At 43.1% G+C, this 18,409-nt stretch overlaps 1 protein-coding gene across 3 annotated transcripts; it reads left to right on the top strand.

The window, feature by feature from the left end:
* The first annotated feature begins 3,701 nt into the window (after positions 1 to 3,701).
* On the top strand, positions 3,702 to 16,682 carry TRIM40 (tripartite motif containing 40). 3 transcript variants are annotated; one of them, XM_086369642.1, is made up of 6 exons: positions 3,702 to 3,786; positions 4,397 to 4,944; positions 14,160 to 14,255; positions 14,900 to 15,118; positions 15,404 to 15,426; positions 15,769 to 16,682. In XM_086369642.1, the coding sequence occupies exons 2-6, from the start codon at positions 4,600 to 4,602 to the stop codon at positions 15,848 to 15,850; spliced, it is 765 nt and encodes a 254-aa protein (XP_086225768.1). In that variant the 5' UTR covers positions 3,702 to 3,786; positions 4,397 to 4,599; the 3' UTR covers positions 15,851 to 16,682. The 3 variants fall into 3 exon arrangements, with proteins under 3 accessions (XP_086225768.1, XP_086225765.1, XP_086225769.1); XM_086369639.1 differs by having other exon boundaries at positions 15,607 to 16,682; XM_086369643.1 differs by lacking the exons at positions 14,160 to 14,255; positions 14,900 to 15,118; positions 15,404 to 15,426; positions 15,769 to 16,682 and adding an exon at positions 11,762 to 12,666.
* The last annotated feature ends 1,727 nt before the right edge of the window (positions 16,683 to 18,409 follow it).

The raw sequence follows: 18,409 nt of genomic DNA, 5'->3' as shown, positions 1-18,409 counted from the left end.
CTGCCCAACTGTAAGTGGAGGCCCTGGAACGATGAAGATTGAGTAGTTAGGAAGGTTTCATGCAGGAAACTGGGACATGAACTAAGTTTAAACTGATTCTAAGAATTTGAAGCAGCTACAAGAAGAGGTAAGGGGCTTCTCTGCTGGAAAGTGTCAGACCAGAGCCAGACCAAAGGAGAGGGAAAAGATGCAAATCACTGGGCTCCTGGCTCCAATATTTTAAAGTAGGTGAAATTAGACAAGATCACTCATTCAAATGGCTCTCTATATGCAAGGAACTAGGCTGAATAGTCTGTGAGGCAGGGAAATAGTAATCACCCCTAACCATTGTGCACTGGTTTGTAATTTCTGAAGCATCTCCATTCCCAGATGTGACATTTGATCCACTTTCCTGAGAAGGAGGCTGAGATTGTGGCTGTCTTGGAACATGAAGCTCCAAATCTCAGAATTAGGACCATAATCCAGATCTTTGGGGTAGTTTAAATTTCTTTCATTTTAGCCAGAGACTTTTCTTCTTCTTTAAATGTAATTGTTTAAATAGATGATATCCTTGTTGTTGTCATTTAGTCACTAACTTATGTCTGACTCTTTGCAACCCTATGGACTGTAGTCTTCCAGGCTCTTCTGTCCATGGATTCTCCAGGCAAGAATACTGGAATGGGTTGCCATTCCCTTCTCCAAGGGATCCTCCCAACCCAGGGATGGAACCTGCATCTCCTGCATCGGCAGGCAGGTTCTTTACCATTGAGCCACAGGGGAAACCCAGGTGATATTCTTCAGTTCAGTTCAGTCGCTCAGTCGTGTCTGACTCTGATATTCTTACTTGGTTCCCAATTTAAAAGGTACAATGGGAACGTAAAGAAGAGTCCCTTTCCAACCCCAGTTCTCCATTTTAATGTGCCTTTTCTTCATGGGAGAGAGATTGAGCATCTTTTCACATGTTTTAGAGACTTTTTTTCTTATGAAGTGTCTGTGTATTTCCTCTGTCCAGTTTCATACTTGTTAATTTTTGTGTGTGTGAGTTATCTATGCATTAAGGGAATTAATCCTTTGATTTTTTTTTATAAACTACCATTTTTATTTTATTTTATTTTTAGCTGCCCTGGGTCTTCACTGGGGCTTGCAGGCTTTCTCTAGTTGTGGAGCACGGGCTCGGTAGCTGTGGCTCATGGGTTTAGTTGCCCTGCCACATGTGGGATTTTAGTTACCTAACCAGGGATGGAACCCATATCCCATCGCAAGGCAGATTCTCGACCACTGGACCACCAGAGAAGTCATAACCCTTTGATTTTGATGATAATTCTAAGTATGTTTTCGTTTTACATTTTCATTTTGTCACTTGTCTCTTGACATTCTTTCGCAATTCCCGCCCCCCAACACACTCAGATCTTTTAAAATATGATTGAATTTATTTGTCTATTCTTCTATGACTTCTATATTTGAATTATTCTTAAGTTGGCATTAAGTGTGTCTCTACCGTCAAGTTGCTCAATAAGCTTGTAGGAAAATCAAGAAAAGTACCTGAATAACTGTAGAAGAAGTTACCATATGATCAGTAAACCAAAGTGGCACAAAGTGCTATTTTTCATCTATCTATCCAGAATCCATTCCCAGCTTTCCTGGGAAGGAGGCTGAGACTGTGGCTGTCTTGGCAGTGAAGCTCCAAATCTCAGAATTAGGACCATAATCCAGATCTTTGGGGTAGTTAAAATTTTTTTCATTCTAGCCAGAGATTTTTTTTCTTCTTTACATGTAATTGTTTAAATAGATATCTTTGTTGTTGTCATTTAGTCACTAACTCATGTCTGACTCTTTGCAATCCTATGGACTGTAGTCTTCCAGGCTCTTCTGTCCATGGAATTCTCCAGGCAAGAATACTGGAATGGGTTGCCATTCCCTTCTCCAAGGGATCCTCCCAACCACTAACTTCCCAAGTCAGATAATTATCAATCTATCTGACAATTCATCTTTCCATTTATTAAGACTTTATTGATCTTTTTGTAAGGACAAGGAAAAGTGTAAAAAGATGACATTTTGTGGTGAAGAAGCCCATGGGCTAAAATGACAGACACCCAGATCTAAATCCCAACTCCCTGTTTACCAGTCTATGGACTCAGCAGGTTACTTAATCTCTCCTCATTTTCCTTTCTCATATTATCTCATGAGACGTGACAAATTAGGAATGTGGAGGGGTCAAGAATTAGAAATTGATGACCAGATGATGTAGTAAGAAGCTTGGGAGAGAGATGTAAGCCAAGTCTAATGCCTGGATTTGTGACTTTGGGTGGTAAAGGCTGTTCTGACAAGGACCAGAGAATGGTTACCAACGTGGTCCCCAAAAGGAAACGTCACTGGATGTGAGCAAGTCAAGGAGCTTAAGGGCCTCAGGCCTGATGGTCAACTACATCGTCCTTGAAATCACCCAGGACAACAGCAGGATTGCAAGGTAGGGTGGGGAAGAGCCCATGAGCTTCATTCACAAGACTCCGTGGCTCATCTGTAACAAATCGGGGGAATTGGCTCTGTGGAGGACAGTAAGGCAGAGGGAGAAAGTGGACAGCCAGAGCTCCACACACAGGTATTTTTATCTGGCTCTGGGGCATCACGCTCAGGAGGTGGTGGTAGGGAGTGTGTAAGATGCTCATTCCATCTGTCACCCTGAGATTTGAGGGAGCCATTGCCTTTGATAAAAAGGCCAAGTAACTCTGACTATGGTGAAAGTAACTTTTTTTAAACAATAATTTTTATCTATTATTTATTTATTTTTGGCTGTGCTGGGTCTTCATTGCTCTGCAGGCTTTACCCTAGTTGCTCTGAGTGGGGGCTACTTCTCGCTGCCGTGCTAGGGCTTATCGCTGTGGTGGCTGCTCTTGTGGAGCATAGGCTCTAGACACACAGGCTTCAGTAGTTGTAGCACATGGGCTTTCTAGTTGCAGCTCCCCAGGCTCTACAGCACTGGCTTCATAGATGGGGCACACGGGCTTAGTTGCTCCATGGCATGTGGGATCCTCCTGGATTGGGGACTGAACCCATGTCTCCTGCATTGGCAGGCGGATCTTTACCACTGAGCCACCTAGGAAGCCTGGGAAAGTGACTTTTTAATAAGAACCCCACAGCAGACAGTGGCCAAGTGGAATTGAGGAAGGATAGTATGGAGTGAGATCTGAACAAGAATGTTGGACCTTTTAACAAAGCCTCAGGAATTCCCTAGAGGTCTAGTGGTTAGGACTCCACACTTTCACTGCCAAGGACCTGGGTTCAGTGCTTGGTTGGGGAGCCAAGATCCCACAAATCTCACAGGGTGGCAAAAAAAAAAAGGCCTCAACTGGCAACTCTTATTAGTGTTATTCCCCATGGGCTCCCCCAGGGTGAGTGCTGAGGCCAGCCTGACTAGAAGTGGGTGGGCACCGGGCATTCCGGTATCACGAGCAGATGCCATGGTTCTGTGTCACCGACACCGACCACACCTGGATCCCGAGGTATCAGCTGGGCTCTGGGATCATTCTGTGTCCTGACTGACTTCGTGTCGTATTCACGTCGGAGGCACCAAGACTTTCCTCCTTCCTATGTGCAAACAAGCCACACCTTTCACCAACCAAAGTCCATCTCACCCCTCGGTTAGTCACGCAGCTGTAGGGAGGATGGGCCTCATCACCTTTCCCCCATTTTTACTAACACGTGAGCATATATAATTCGCATGATTTAAAAAGAGCCAGTCGCCTGCTGGCCATCTCTCCAGATCTGGACCGTGAGACACGACCTGAAATCGCCACGGGAGAAACTGAGGTAGGATACCAGAGGAGCTTTTCTGGAGGAGGATCAGACAAGAGGCTTGGGGATGAGGGGATGAGAGTTGAATGCAGTGTTTTAAGGGACATAGGGACAGGAGAGTACTTTCTTCCTTGGGTCTTTGGAGGTGGTTTGAAAAGAAGGGAAAAGGTCTCTGGACTTTTCTCTGTCCTTTTCTTCTTCTCTGTCCCTTTGATTGTGGAATTTGTATAACCCCGAAAGAGATGCTGGTTGACAGAGATGCTGACAGAGGTGCTGATGCAAATGTCAAGTCATAATTGACAGCAGTAGCTAAACTCTTAGAGTGTGACCACGAGCCTTCAAGTATCGCAGTGTGGTTCTCGACCAGTTCCTGCAGCTTCTCTCAACTGAGGGCAAATCAGAGACTTTCAACTTTGAAGTTTACGAAGCTCTGGCTTCTGACAGGGACATTCTGGCCTCTTAACTTTGAGCTGTAAAAATATTCACAGAAAATTCTGAAGAGGAAACATGGTCTTTGAATCACCTACTTCCTCCAGGTGTATGAAAAGAGTGATTTTATGTCTAGTAAAGACTAGGAAACCAGAGAGTAATGTGAAAGATGACGTATTTCTGGAACTTGTTGCAGAATGGTGATTTCCGTGGTCCATGCTACGCTCTGTTGATGAAGAGCAGGCGGTTGCTTGAAATTGGAGGGCTGAGTTGTGTCTTCTGAGCCTCTCCGGGGCTGCCTCCTCCTTAGCTGGACTGTCAAGGGTGGCAGGCCGTCCGAAGTTCCTGTGGGGAAGAAGGCCCTAGTAGATAGGACGCTGGTAGCGTGCAGTGGAGGCCATGGGCCCCCTGCGGGAGGACCGCCAGGAAGGGGGCGTCTGCCCCATCTGCCAGGAGTGCCTGAAGGAGGCAGTGCGCACCGACTGCGGCCACCTCTTCTGCCGGGCCTGCCTGGCCCAGCACCTGGAGAAGGCCTCGGCCTCCGGAGTCCACAGCTGCCCCCTCTGCCGGAAGCCCTGTTCCGAGGGGGTCCTGGGGGCCGGCTATACCTGTGACAGCCACCAGAAGAAGGTGTGCTGGTTCTGTGAGGAGAGCAGACGTCTTCTGTGCATGGAATGCCGGGTGACCCCTGAACACAAGTCTCACTGTGAACTGACCATTGAAAATGCCATCAGCCACTACAAGGTAACGCGAGGTCATTGTTGCTATCCCCCTGCCACCACCTCCCCGAGTTACTCCTTTCTACTCCCTGTCCTTGATCCCAGGCATGTCATAGAGGTTCAATAACTGACACTTGTCTTTGTTTCTTCTGCTTCATCCTGTTTTAGACCTTTGTCTTCATTTCCCTGTGTATATCTTGCTACTGATGTTAAAGTTTCAATGTATTAATACAATGAATCCTCAGTGAGAGGAGACACTGTCACGTGACATCAGATTCCCAGGAAGCATGACCTCCTCACACTTCTCATCTGTAGTATGAAGGAGCTGGACTAAATAAGGCAAAACCCTTTTAATATTAAGACTATATGGTTCCCTTGATTGATAGTACTAGGATATTGGCCAGAAACATAATCAGGTTTTGTTGATGTTTATTCGCTAAGTCATAGTCCGACTTTTTTCCAACCCCATGGACTGTAGCTCTCCAGGCTCCTCTGTCCATGGGATTACCCAGGCAAGAACACGGGAGTGGGTTGCCATTTCCTTTTCCAGGAGATCTTCCCAACCCAGGGATCAAACTTACATCTCCTGCTTGGCAGGGGAATTCTTCACCACTGAGCCATATTTACATATGTTACCAATTATCCTGTAAATACATTGAAACTTGGAAATTAGTACATGATTCTCTCTTTTCCTTCTTCCTTTGTCTTTTTTCCCTTCCTTCCTACAGTAACTATTTTTATCTTATTTTTAAAAACTTTTATCATCAAAGTGGTACATTCAGATAACACTGTAATGTATAAAGTCAAAACTAAAAATCTTTCTTCCTGTTTTCCCCTATTCTCGGCACCTAGAAGTAACCATTGTTAGATTTTTGTGTATAAATCTTTCAAAAAATTGTGTGTGTGTGAACACACTGTCTAAAACACAGACATATAAGGATTCTCTACATATATTTCTGTGACTCATTTTTATCATTTAAAAATACATCTTGGACATTATTTCATTTTCCCACCAGTACCTTTAGATCTTATGAATTCAACAACTGCATGGTGTTCAGCTCTATGAATGCACCATAAATTGGCTGGTATTGAGTTATCTATACATTACTGTTTTGTTTTGAGATCACAAGAAATGTTACAACGAGTATCCTTCAACATTTATTTTAAAGAACTTAGAATATCCAAGATATATTTTGATGAAATAATAAGATAGCTTCCAAATTATAATCAGTTTTCCTGTCATCATTTATTACTGAATAACCCATAGTCCCCCACTGATTTGAATCCCAACTTTGTAGTATGCCATGGTGCGTATAGACTTGCATATTTTCTTGACTCTATTCTATTCTATTTCTGCCTGGGTGTAAAACCATTTTTAAAACTGTCCTTTTCCAATGTATTTTAGTGTCAGGTAGGTCTTAGAACTGTCAGAATATTCTTATTTTTCAGAATTTTGTGGATATTTATATATGCCTATTTTGCCAATTAGCTTTAGCATTTTTCAAACCAATCTTCCCCCTCTCCCACTCCCAATTTAGTTTCCATTTGATTGGATGGAAAATTGACATATTTTCACCATGGTGTCTTTCTATCCAATAATGAAGGATGAATTTCCAAAGCTTTCTTTTAGATTCTTGACTTTTTGAACACATTTTGAAACAGAATGAGAAAGTGAGGAGTCCAGATCAAGGGTGACTATGGGAAGAGAGAGAAATAACTCAGAAAACCAAAGAGGCCAAGTTCTCTAGTTCTAACATCATTCCCTCTAAGTGTGGGGGATCACAGGAGGGCAGAGGGAGGCCTCCCACCTGCTGATGGGCCAGTGAATATATGGGAAAATCGATTCACTCACTCAATGATTTATTCAGGTCTGCTTTGCGTATGATGTCATGCCAGGCATTGTTGGAACTATAAAGATGATTCATAATCTCTGTCCTCAAGTCTACCTTTAAATTATGACAGGGAACCTGAAGTAAATAAAGAGCAATATTTGTTTAAGAAAGACTTGAGTAAGTTCCTGCAGTGTATCAGTAACTACCATGCATGCTAGGAATACAATGCTGAACAAGTCAGATGCCATCCCTCCTGCCAGGGATTTTCCAAAGAAAGACAGGCAAGAAATCAAACAAATGACAAGTCTTGTATGATCTAGGAAGAAAACAAACAGATGGAGAGTAACGGGTGACCCATGCGGTCAGTGAGGGCCTCACGGAGGAGGTGGCACTGGTGCTGAGACCAGGGAAAAGAGAAGGCGGCCAGTGGGCAGACTGGGCAGGAGGAGATTCAGATTGGGGAGCCCCAGATCTGGAAATGTCTTGTTGTACTTGAAGAGTTTATAATTAGAGTGTGAATTGACAGCATCTACTGACAGATTAGAAGTGGGGTGAGGGAATGAAGGGAATCAAAAGATGACTTCATGAGTTTCTAGAGTGAGAAACTAGATGGATGATGGAAAGATAAGGGCTGAGGAGAACAGGTTTGAACAAAACATCAAGTTTCATTTAAGACAAGTCTAGTCCAAGTTGAGACACATCAAAGCAGGATCTTAGATATGCAGCTGGCTAAGAAATCTGAATCTCCAAAGAGAGTCTGGGGTAGTATTCCCAGAACCTAGGACAGGGTGCCATCAAAATAAAGATAATATTTAAGGGAATTCCCTGGCAGTGCAATGGTTAGGACTCCATCCTAACCCTCCCTGGTCAGGGAACTAAAATCCCACAAGTCACGCAGAGCAGTCAAAAAAACAAATGAAAGTAAATAAAATAAATTTTAAAAAATCATATTTAAAACTAAGGGAATTGCTGCAATATCCCCAGGAGAGAGTCTAGGGAGAAAAGAGTTTCCAGGGCAAGGTCCTGAGAAAGGCCATCACTTAGACGTAAGATGGAGGGGGACCCAGTAAGGGGGACTTGGACTGAGCCACTAGCAAGGCTTCAGAAAAGCTAGGGAAGTGGTGTTCCAGACGCTAAGAAAGAAGTGACTGCAGAGTACATTGAATGATGCTGAGCCATCTAGTTAGATGGGCGTTGGCAAAGAAGTGGATGCTGGGCTGGGAGGGGGCACACTCTTTCCATTGAAACAGTGGGGAATGAAAGAAGGCATCTGCAAGGGGAGGGAGTCTTGCAGTTTGGGAGGAGACTCACGTGTTGTGATTTGAGCCACTGAACTGAACTGAATTGAATATTTGAGAAAGAACACCAGCTGTGTGGTTAGAGGCGGGGATGTGAAAGGTTTGAAAAGAGTGAAGCTGTGGTAGGTCAAGTTTGGAAAAGTGAATCTATCTGTGAGTGAAACTGAGTGGGACTGGAATGCGGCATGGAGCACCAACTTGATTTTTGAAACTAGGGATTTAGTGTTTTCTATTCGAAAGTTATTATGCAGTTTTGATACTTACTGCTTATTGATTTATTTTTAAATGTAGTAGCATCTTCACCAAATAGTAATTTTTGTCCCTGATATTCTTGCTGTCTTTTCAGAAGGGTTTTCTTATGCAATGCTTCTAAGCATGATGGAGAAGTCCGTGAAAGTTTAATTGGTATCACACTAAATTTGTTGCCTACATTAAGAATTATTACTTTTATGGGCCTACATGGTCTTGACCAATAGCGGGATATATTAATATCACTAAGTGTTTTCCTTTATGTCGGTGAATCAGATGTTACACTTCTTAATTTAAATCTCATATTGAGAGTAGCCACTCCAGTTCTCTTGCCTGGAAAATCCCATGGACAGAGGAGCCTGGTAGGCTGCAGTCCAAGGGGTCGCTGAGGGTCGGACACAACGGAGCGACTTCACTTTCATGCATTGGAGAAGGAAATGGCAACCCACTCCAGTGTTCTCGCCTGGAGAATCCCAGGGACACCAGAGCCTGGTGGGCTGCCGTCTATGGGGTCGCACAGAGTCGGACACGACTGAAGCAACTTAGCAGCAGCAGCAGCATATATTTTATAAGAGTAATTTTTTTGGCAATTGGTACATTGTAGATCCAAATGAGAGTCTTTGCTGAATTCATATATCCTTTAACTTAATTTCCTGACATTTTCTGTATGTATGATCATGTGGACATTGTCAGGTTTAGTCATCAACACCATTTTTCTTCATAAAATATAATAGACTATACCTTTCTTATCTATATTTTGGGACTTGTTCTGTAAGGAGCATGTTTTTTGAAAATTGGTCTTTTTGGTTTTTTGGTGACTGTATAGGGAAAGGTAACTTTTTGCCTTCTAACCACTTTTTGTTTGATGCATATTGTTAGTAAGTCATTTGAGAGGATTTTCAATGTTGCTAGGTTCTCATGTTTCATCACTACTTACTGCCCTTTTTGGTCAAAATTTTTTTATTGTGAAATCACATTTTAGGATCACAGACTTTAAAAAAGCATTTATTAATTCAAAACAGATCTTGAACCATTGCTTATCTTTCAATTTGTCTTTTTTCTCTCAAACTCCCTGAGGAATATTTTAGTAAGATAAAAGTTAGTAGAATTTTGCTTTTTAATTTTAATGAGTACCTTATTCACATAATATGCACACACTAAATATTATCTTACTGCAAAACTGGATGAATAAATATTTGTTTTTAAAAAGGACTTTACCTTATTCATTTTGAATACCGTAAATGATAGATCTGAATTATCTTTGATTATTTCATGCATTTATCTTTATTGCTGCTATCTTTGCTCCTTTTTTATTTACCCAATGTTCATAGTTGACTATAAACTCTTCATTAAAGCTACTCCAGAAGACAGGACTGTGATGTTTTGAACCAGATCTCAGGAACAGGCCTGACTTTGACAGGCAGAAACAGATAGCATTTCTGGCAGAGGGAAGTAAAAGAGAGGTGTGGCTATATGGGGCGTGTTCGGGAAACCACAAGCAACTCCATTTGGCTCCTGTGAAGAAAAGGGAGAAAGTAGGGAAAGGGAACACAGAAAACATAATTGGGTTATTGGGGAGAGGGGGATCTTGGATATTGGGTTAAGGAGTTTGGACTTATCTTTGAATAAGAAACTCTTTTGCAGACAGGAGTAAAACAGATAAAAGACAAAACATGACTAAGATTTCAAGTTGGATGACAGGCAGAATAGTGGGTCCAAGGACAGAAATATGGCAGTCAAGAGTAGTGGATTGTGAAAGAGGGTGGGGAATAGGAAGATAAGTTTGATTACTCCAGACTGAGTTTGATTATTCCAGGCTGAGTTTGATTACTCCAGACTGAGCTTGAACTGCCAATAGAGCAGTGGGAGATACTTAGGTCTCAGCTAGAAATAGGATTGACTGTTAGGACAAACATCTTTCAGGAAATTATGATAAAATCTGAAGCCTGACATAGTTCAGCAAAAGAAACGGGTTAAAGAAACAACCTCGCAATGGTCAAGGAAGGACAGGGTGTGGGAGGTGGGGAGAATGGGGTGGGGAGAATCACATCAAAGAAGAGGAGCCTGAGAAGGCACCTCTGAAGTCTCTTTCCTGGAGTTCACTGGTGACCTTGGAGAGAGCAGTTTCCAAAGAGTGATAAGAAGCAAAGGCAGATGCTGGGAAGCAAAAGGCACGAGGATGTGAAGACAGTGAGAACCGCCTACTCCTTCAAGAAATGTAGTTGTGACACCAGAGAGAGTAAATGGAAGGGGTAACACGGTGAAGATTAATTGCTTGTTTCAACTTTGTGAGACCTGAACTTTCATGCTTATACAATTCTCCACCCCACCTGAGCCTCCACCTTCACCAGCGAGGCCCCTGAGTGAAATTCACATGCCCTTCCTTCTGTTTTATTCCTTCTCTGCTGGGAAATGCATGCAGGTAACACCCAGTGATGTGACAAATTTTTAATAAATTCTGAGTGACATCACTGTCTCTTCTGTTTACTCTTTGTTTGCTTGAATGTTCTTGCTGATGTCTCACCCATAGCCCTTTGACTTTGGTTCTATCTTCTGAATCTCAGGTCCAGAAAGAACTTTCAAAGTCATCTTATCCAACTCCAGCCTCTACCTCTCCAGTGATGCAGGACACTTCTTTTCCAAAGAGGAAGTGAAGCAAAATGACAGGGGAAAAAAAAATATCCCCCATGAACAGCCAACAACAACGAAATCCCCTCTCCCCCATTTTTTTTCCACCTGAGTTGAGACGGATTTACTTAGTGAAACACATACTCTTCAGTTAATTGCACACTCTTATCTTTAGTCCAGGCTTCCTTTGTGGCTCAGTTGGTAAAGGATCCACCCCCAATGGGATCGATGCCTGGGTTGGGAAGATCTCCTGGAGAAGGGAATAGCTACCCAATCCAGTATTATGGCCTGGAGACTCCCATGGTCTGTACAGTATTCTGGCCTGGAGAATTCCATGGACTGTATAGTCCATGGGATCACAAAGAGTCGGACACAACTGAGCGACTTTCACTTTCTACCTTTAGTCCACAAATCCCGTTTTTGTTTTGTTTGTTCCATTTAATTTAATCACTGTTCCTCTCTCCTCCATGGGTAACTGCTTAGTGTTTGTTATATTTTCATTTGTAGACAGTTTGCAAAACACACATTGCTGCACTGTGTGTTTATATATTGAATTAACAAAATTACATGATGGGACTCATCTATTTCTTTTTTCCCCCTCGACTGGGCCCCTTGTCGGATCTTAACTCCTGAGCAGATATTGAACCTATGCCCTCTGTGGTGGAAGCGTGGAGTCTTAACCACTGGACCACCAGGAAGTCTCTACTTCTTGCTTTCCATTCTACCATGATTTGAGATCAGTTCACGTTTTGTGGGTCACACGGTCCATTGTTTCTGATAGCTGCCCAGTGTTCCACAGCAGACACCTTCCTCATTTTACCCATCCATTTCACAGGAACGGACTCTACGTGATTCCAACTCTGTTACCACAAACAGTGCTGTAGCATACACAGTATCTGAGAACCTGAGTGAGGAATTCTCTGGGATTTTTACCCAGAAACGGGACCACCGGATCATAGAGGAAAGCACACCTCGGTGGCCAAGATCCTCAACAGAATGCTATGCTAGTGCACCTCTCACCAGCCCGCAGTGTGGTCCTCACACCCACGTACATCCCACCTTCCCCAGGTGTTATCCGTTGTCTAATTTTTTATTAATCTGTTGAGGGTCAAGTAATATTCCTTTGTATTAATTTCCATTTCTCTAATCACTGATGAGTTTGGGCATCCCTTCTTCTGTAAATTAATTGTTCATATTCTTTCCCAATTTTTCTTTTGGTTTCCTGTCTTCTTATTTATTTCTAGGCTTTCCTTTTATTTATTTATTTATGTATTTATGGCTGCACTGTGCGACTTGTGGGATCTTAGTTCACCAACCAAGGACTGAATCCAGACCCACGGCAGTGAAAGCATTGAATCTCAACCACTGGGCTGCCACGGAGGTCCCTAGGCTTTCCTCTGATGTCTTGTATATAATAAGTCTCTTGTTGGTTTTAGACATTGCAGATATTATCTCCTAGTCTGTCATTTCTCTGTTAGTTTTGTCCATAGTGTTGTTATTGAACAGAAATATTTAATTTTTAAGGTCATCAAATTAAATCATTGTCTCACAGTTTGTGCTTTGGGGATTTTATTTAAGCCAAATTTTCCCTACCCACAGGCCACAAATTTATTCTTTAATATTATGTTCTATTAACTTTATAGTTTTCCTTTCATGCTGTCTTTAATCCATCTAGAGTTCTGGATAAGCATTTGGCTTTATTTTTCTCTGTTGTTGTAGGCCAGTTTCTCAACACCATCTCCTACAGATTTTGTCTCCTCTCTTACTGATCTATATACTACTTTTTATTTTCTTTTCTTTCAGTTATATTGAGATATGATTGACAAACAGTAGTACAAAAGTTTAAGATGTACAGTGTAATGATTTGATGTATATTCATAACAAAATGATTATTACAGTGTTAGGTGAACATCCATTATCTCCTATAGATATGAAATTAAAAAAAACTTTCTTGTGATCAGAACTCTTAGGATTTACTCTCTTAACCACTTGCATATATAACATACAGCAGTGTTGATTATATTTATCGTGTTGCACATCCATCTCTAGTACTTATTTATCTTATAACTGGAAGCTTGTACCTTTTGACTGCCTTTATCCAATTCACCCTCTTCCTATTCTCTACCTCTGATAACCACAAATCTGATTTCTTTCTTCTGTTTGTTCGTTTTGAAAGAACAATTGACCTGCAGTACTATGTTAGTTCCTCTTACACAACATAGTGATTCAATATTTCTATACATTTCAAAATGATCGCCAGGACAAGTCTAGTTACAGTATGTCACTATACAAAGATATGACACAGTTACTGACGATATCCTCCACACTGTACATTTCATACCTGTGACTCATTTCTTTGTACTTTTTCTTTTTAAAGTCTTTTGTAAACATGGGTCTCTCCCTGAGCTCTCTCTTCTTTCATTTTCTAAATGTTCTTGCCCCAGCACCATACTGTTTTATTGCTAAAGCTTTGTACGCCCTTTTATCTAGCAGGGCAAATACATTTTGTCACCAGTCTAAAAAGGGATGACAAGGAGATTGTTTCCAGAATCTTTCGCTGTCACCCCCACTCTGTACCTTTCTTCCATTTTGAGTGATTAAAGGCCTGTGTTGATATCTGTATCAGCTTTGTTTATTTTTGCCTCCTACATAGTTTTTCAAAAACCTGAAAGTAAATTTTTTAGAAACGGATATCATTCATTATATCCTTAGTTTCCTGGACACAATGACCCATCCAGACACTGATTTAAGATTTAGAGAGAGGTCCCATGCCTTCCTGGGCTACAGGTTTACCTCTAAGAGAGGATTCTTGTCCATCCCAGCCAGGGTGGGGGAGTGGTACCAGAGGCTTTGCATCTCCTAAGTCAGTTCTCACTAGATTGGCTTCACTTGTTAATGAGAAGTAGTAAGAGTTGCCAGTGATCAGCACAAAACTTTTAGGTGTTGGGAGAAAAACACCCTGAAGTCAGAGTAGAAAAGATTCTGTTACTATCTGTTATTCCTGTATAGTTAAGGCTTAAAAAAACCCAAACTACCTCTTTTCACCATCATTATCCATTAAATAAACTCTTGTATTTCTTCCCCCAAGGATGACACATAGAAAGCTGCCTCTTTTTAGGCAGAATTTTCCTTTAGCCTCATCCTGGGATCAGGACACCCACCACTCCCCCAATGTGTTCCGTGGGCGTCACCCTCCCCCGTGGTCTCATCATCAAGCATGTCTGTCTCCCTAGGAACGACTCAACCGCAGGATCAGGAGGCTCAGAAAGGACATCTGTGAACTCCAGCGGCTCAGAACTCAGGAGGAGGAGAGACTGCAGGAGATGCAGGTGGGTTTCTTAGAGTCTCAGGAAGGACTCCAGTCTGGCCATCTGTCTGTCTGGAGCAGCCTGCTGCAAGAGGAGTGCCTGGAGGCTGGAAACATGGGTGCTGGGCTCCGTCTTGGGGTTTGTTGGCTGAGTGGCCCGGGGCAAGTCAAACGCTCTGAACTTCATGTGGTTTATATGATCAATGAAAGCCATTCCTGCTCCACCTGGTTCAAGGCAAGAATCAGAGACAAGCAGACTATCAATTGAAAATTACTCCGTAAACCATAGGTTTCTTTGTCTCTGACCATCTACCCTTCTATCTCTCTTGCTCAGTTCAGTGTGGGGTCTCTCCTCACGTTATGACCCGAGAGGATTAAAAGGCAGTGGGAGGATATAGCAGAGTCTGTGCGTGTGTGTGTGGGGGGCGGTTTGGGGGTGTGTGTAACATGCATGTGTGGATGTTCACAAGGGTGTTAGGTGGGGAGACAGTGTCCCGGCATTTTTGAAGAACATGGCTGCCTCTTTAACACCCATGACAGGTAGAGTCAATGTTTCGAAGGGAGGAGGACTGAGAAATCAGCATTCTCACTCAATGCTCAGAGGCGGAGGGCTAGGCGGAGCCTTCTGACATCAGATCTTACAGAATTCCTTTTCTGGAGTTTCAGGCAGACCATGGGACCCACAGGCTAGAGGCTGAGCTGGAGCAGCAACCCCAAACCAGAAGACAGCTGGATGCCCCCGCTCAGCAGCGGCCAGACCAGCGGAGGGATGTGTCAGCAGAGCTGTCCAGAATTCCTGGCATCTCCAGGGCATTACTTCAGTTCAGCAGCCTGGTCACTGATCTGGAGGGGATGGCCAAGAAACTGGACACCAGCCTGCTGAAGGTGCGTGGGTGCCTTCCAAAGCCTGGAATTCTCCCCAAATAGTGGGCAGCCTACCTGTAGTATCCCTCTGGGAGGTGTAAGAAGAGACTTCTCTGTGACATGTGGTGGTGGCCTGTCCAAGGCTGCCCAATGCTGCTGCAGCAGAGTGGGTACACAGAAGGGGTGCACCCCTCCAGTCCTCAAGGTGGCAGTCCCGAGTGCCATCCACTAGTGGGGTGGAGAGGGGACTTGGAGGGAACAGGAACCTGAGAACTGATGGTGACTCTCACTCTTTCTCTCTCCTAGGATGCCGGTGACCTACTGAACAGGTATGAGCTATCCCATCTCCCTTCCTACCTGTGCTTCCACACACAAACCCACATCAACCTAGATGTGTGTGGGGGCTTTCTCAAGGTCAAGGAGTTCCACTGTTCCTTTAACTTGCATCTTCATGCTACATGGACAGTGGAAGAGTCAACAGAATATACTGAAGGATTTTTTGTTTCTAGGAGTGCTCCAGAACAATTAGAGGCTATTTATCCCAACTTAGAGAAAAGAATCAACGAGTCACTTGTCCAGCCATCCTCAGCGGCTCTGACCTGTTCATCCCTGGGCCATCTCATCTCAGACTCACCTCACCCTCCTGGCTCTCCTTCCCCCAACCTGTCCAGCCTCCCATTAGGTCTGCCTGATGGCCCCTCAGACCTGCCATCTCCTGAACATGACCTCCATTCCTCGTCGCCAGAGCTGTGACCTGATGCATGACCCTCAGACCCCTGGACAATAGTCATAGCCTCTCTCCTGAACCAGGCTTGTACTCTGGCTCCCGATGCAGGGGTCAGGACCCAAGACCTCTGTTTTCCTGTGAACTGATGGTAGCACCCATCTCTCACCATCTCATATTGAAATGGAAGCATCATTTGAATGGTATGAGCTCACAATGGTGAGACCACATCTGCATGTGGAGCATGCACATCTGTTGGAAGGAACATTTCTTTGGAGCTCCTGTAGCACCTGGTATCTGTACCACTCGTCTGGCACTTTTATTATTTTTGTGATGGACAGACTCTACAGTGACCTCTCATGATTCTCCCTTCATGGTGTTCATACCCTTGTGTGATCCCCTCTCCCTGAGTGTGAGCAGAACCTGTGACTTGCTTCTAATCAATGGAATATGGCAAAGGGGATGGGCTGACACTGCACGGACTGCATTACACAAATGGGACGCCTCCTTGTTAACACTCTCCCTCTTGAGATTCTCCTTGCTGAATTGATGATGTGAGTGACTCTGGGGCCAGCAGGCAGCTTCCCGGAGCTGAGAGCAGCCTCCAGCCTTCAGCCAACAGGAAGCAGAGGCCCTCAGTCTTGCAGCTGCCGAAAAATTAATCCTGCCAACTGCCTAAATGAACTTGGAAGTGGATTTTTCCCCAGTCGAGTCTCCAGAAGACAACCCAGCCCAGTTGACACCTTGATTGCAACCTCATGAGACCCTAAGCAGAGAACCCAAACTTCTTATCCACAGAAACTGTGAGGTAACAGATGTCATAGAAACTATGATATAATGAATACAGATCAATGAATAGTACCTTTGTATATTAATTATTTGTGCATCACTTCTTTGGGTGAGTAATAACAGTGACGCAACCCACATCCATCTCACTTGTCTGATGTATAAAATGAGACTATTTTTTTAAATGGGACTATTAATAATACCTACCTCATAGGGTTGTTGTGATCATTAGATGAGTTAATATATTAAAAAATATTTATTTACAGTGACTGGTCAGAGTGAGCTCTATATGTGTTCGTTATTATTACTAACATTTTTTAAATCTTTAATTCTTTCTTTGAGAACTACTTGTGTCCCCTCCAGCACCCTCACCATAGCTTCCCATGAAGCTTGGTTAGTGGTGGAGAAGTCCCATTTTCCTTATTTACATGTCTGATCTTATAATAAACTTTTCTGTTATTTGAACTAACTTGAGTGAGTTGCCATTCCTTTTACTAGAAAGAGCTGCTACAGTGTAAGCTGTGAAAAAACCAAGTGTGCACAATCCTCTGAGGGTGTTGGAGAGGGTGATGGGGAGCTTGGGGCTCTGGACTCCAGCACTTCCTGGAGGAGGGAACCTTGAGACCAGACTGTGACAAGCAGAGTGTGGAGGCTCATGGAGCTACCTTATCTTGAAGTCACCGTGTTTTAGGATCAATCCACTTCCTCTGCACTGAGTCCACACTCCAAACAAATGAACTTCAATTACCCTGCAAGTGCTGATAGACCAACACGAGTATTTTCACTCACTAGCAGTTTTATTTCTTAGTGTAAGAAATATAAATTCTATTTCTGAATCCAAGTCCCTTGTTAGGAGCATGCCCAATAATAAAATATTCACACCCACCGGGGGACCCATTTCTGAACAAGGTAGCCTGGTGGCTAAGAGCTCTTGGGTCTGACATAGATCAAAATCCTGGGTGCATGATTTTGGCTGAGCAAGTGCCCAAAATTCACCAGACCTCAGCATTTTTAACTTTAAAATGTAGATAATAATAGGAGCTACCTGGCAGGGTCACTAAGATTAAGTGACATAATACATGTAAAGTCCTTCAACAGGCCAAGATCTCTCTTTAAGTTCTAATGTATTCTTTAAATATATATACATTTTTTTTAATTGGAGGATAATTGCTTTACAATGCTATCTTGTTTAGGCTGGGATCTTCATACACATTTACCCTAGAGGCTAATCGTCATTTTTAAAAACACAACTAAAACCAGTGAAAAATAAACAGAAAAAGACAATCCATGTTTTGGTGGAATCCCAGGTCTGGGGACTTGGGGTATGTTTTACCATTATATAAGGACTTACATGTGCCTTTTTCTTTTTCTATTTTTTTTTTTTTGACTACACATTTTACATGAAATACTGAACATTCCCAGGAAAAGCAATTGTACCTTCATTTTCCAATTCCTCACTCCTGATCTCCCCATGTTTTCTACTTGCTAAACTGAGGGCTTCCCTCATAGTTCAGCCCATAAAGAATCTGCCTGCAATGCAGGAGACCTGGGTTCGATTCCTGGGTCAGGAAGATCCCTTGGAGAAGGAATGGCAACCTACTCCAGTAATCTTGCCTGGAGAATCCCAGGGACAGAAGAGCCTGGCAGGTTACAGCCCAGGCGGTTGCAAGAGTAGAACATAACTTAGTGACTAAACCACCACTAAACTGGGGATAAACAACAGGGAATTCCCTGGAAGTCCTGTGGTTAGGATGCCAGCTTCACTGCCATGGGCCTGGGTTCAATCCCCAGTTGGAGAACCA

The sequence above is a fragment of the Bos grunniens genome, chromosome 23 (assembly GCF_055505025.1).
Source record: "Bos grunniens cultivar Pamir isolate PY7600 chromosome 23, Bosgru_T2T1.0, whole genome shotgun sequence".
Taxonomy (NCBI): Eukaryota; Metazoa; Chordata; class Mammalia; order Artiodactyla; family Bovidae; genus Bos; species Bos grunniens.
The sequence above is the reverse complement of the archived record's forward strand: the minus strand, read 5'-3'. Positions and strand labels throughout refer to the sequence as shown.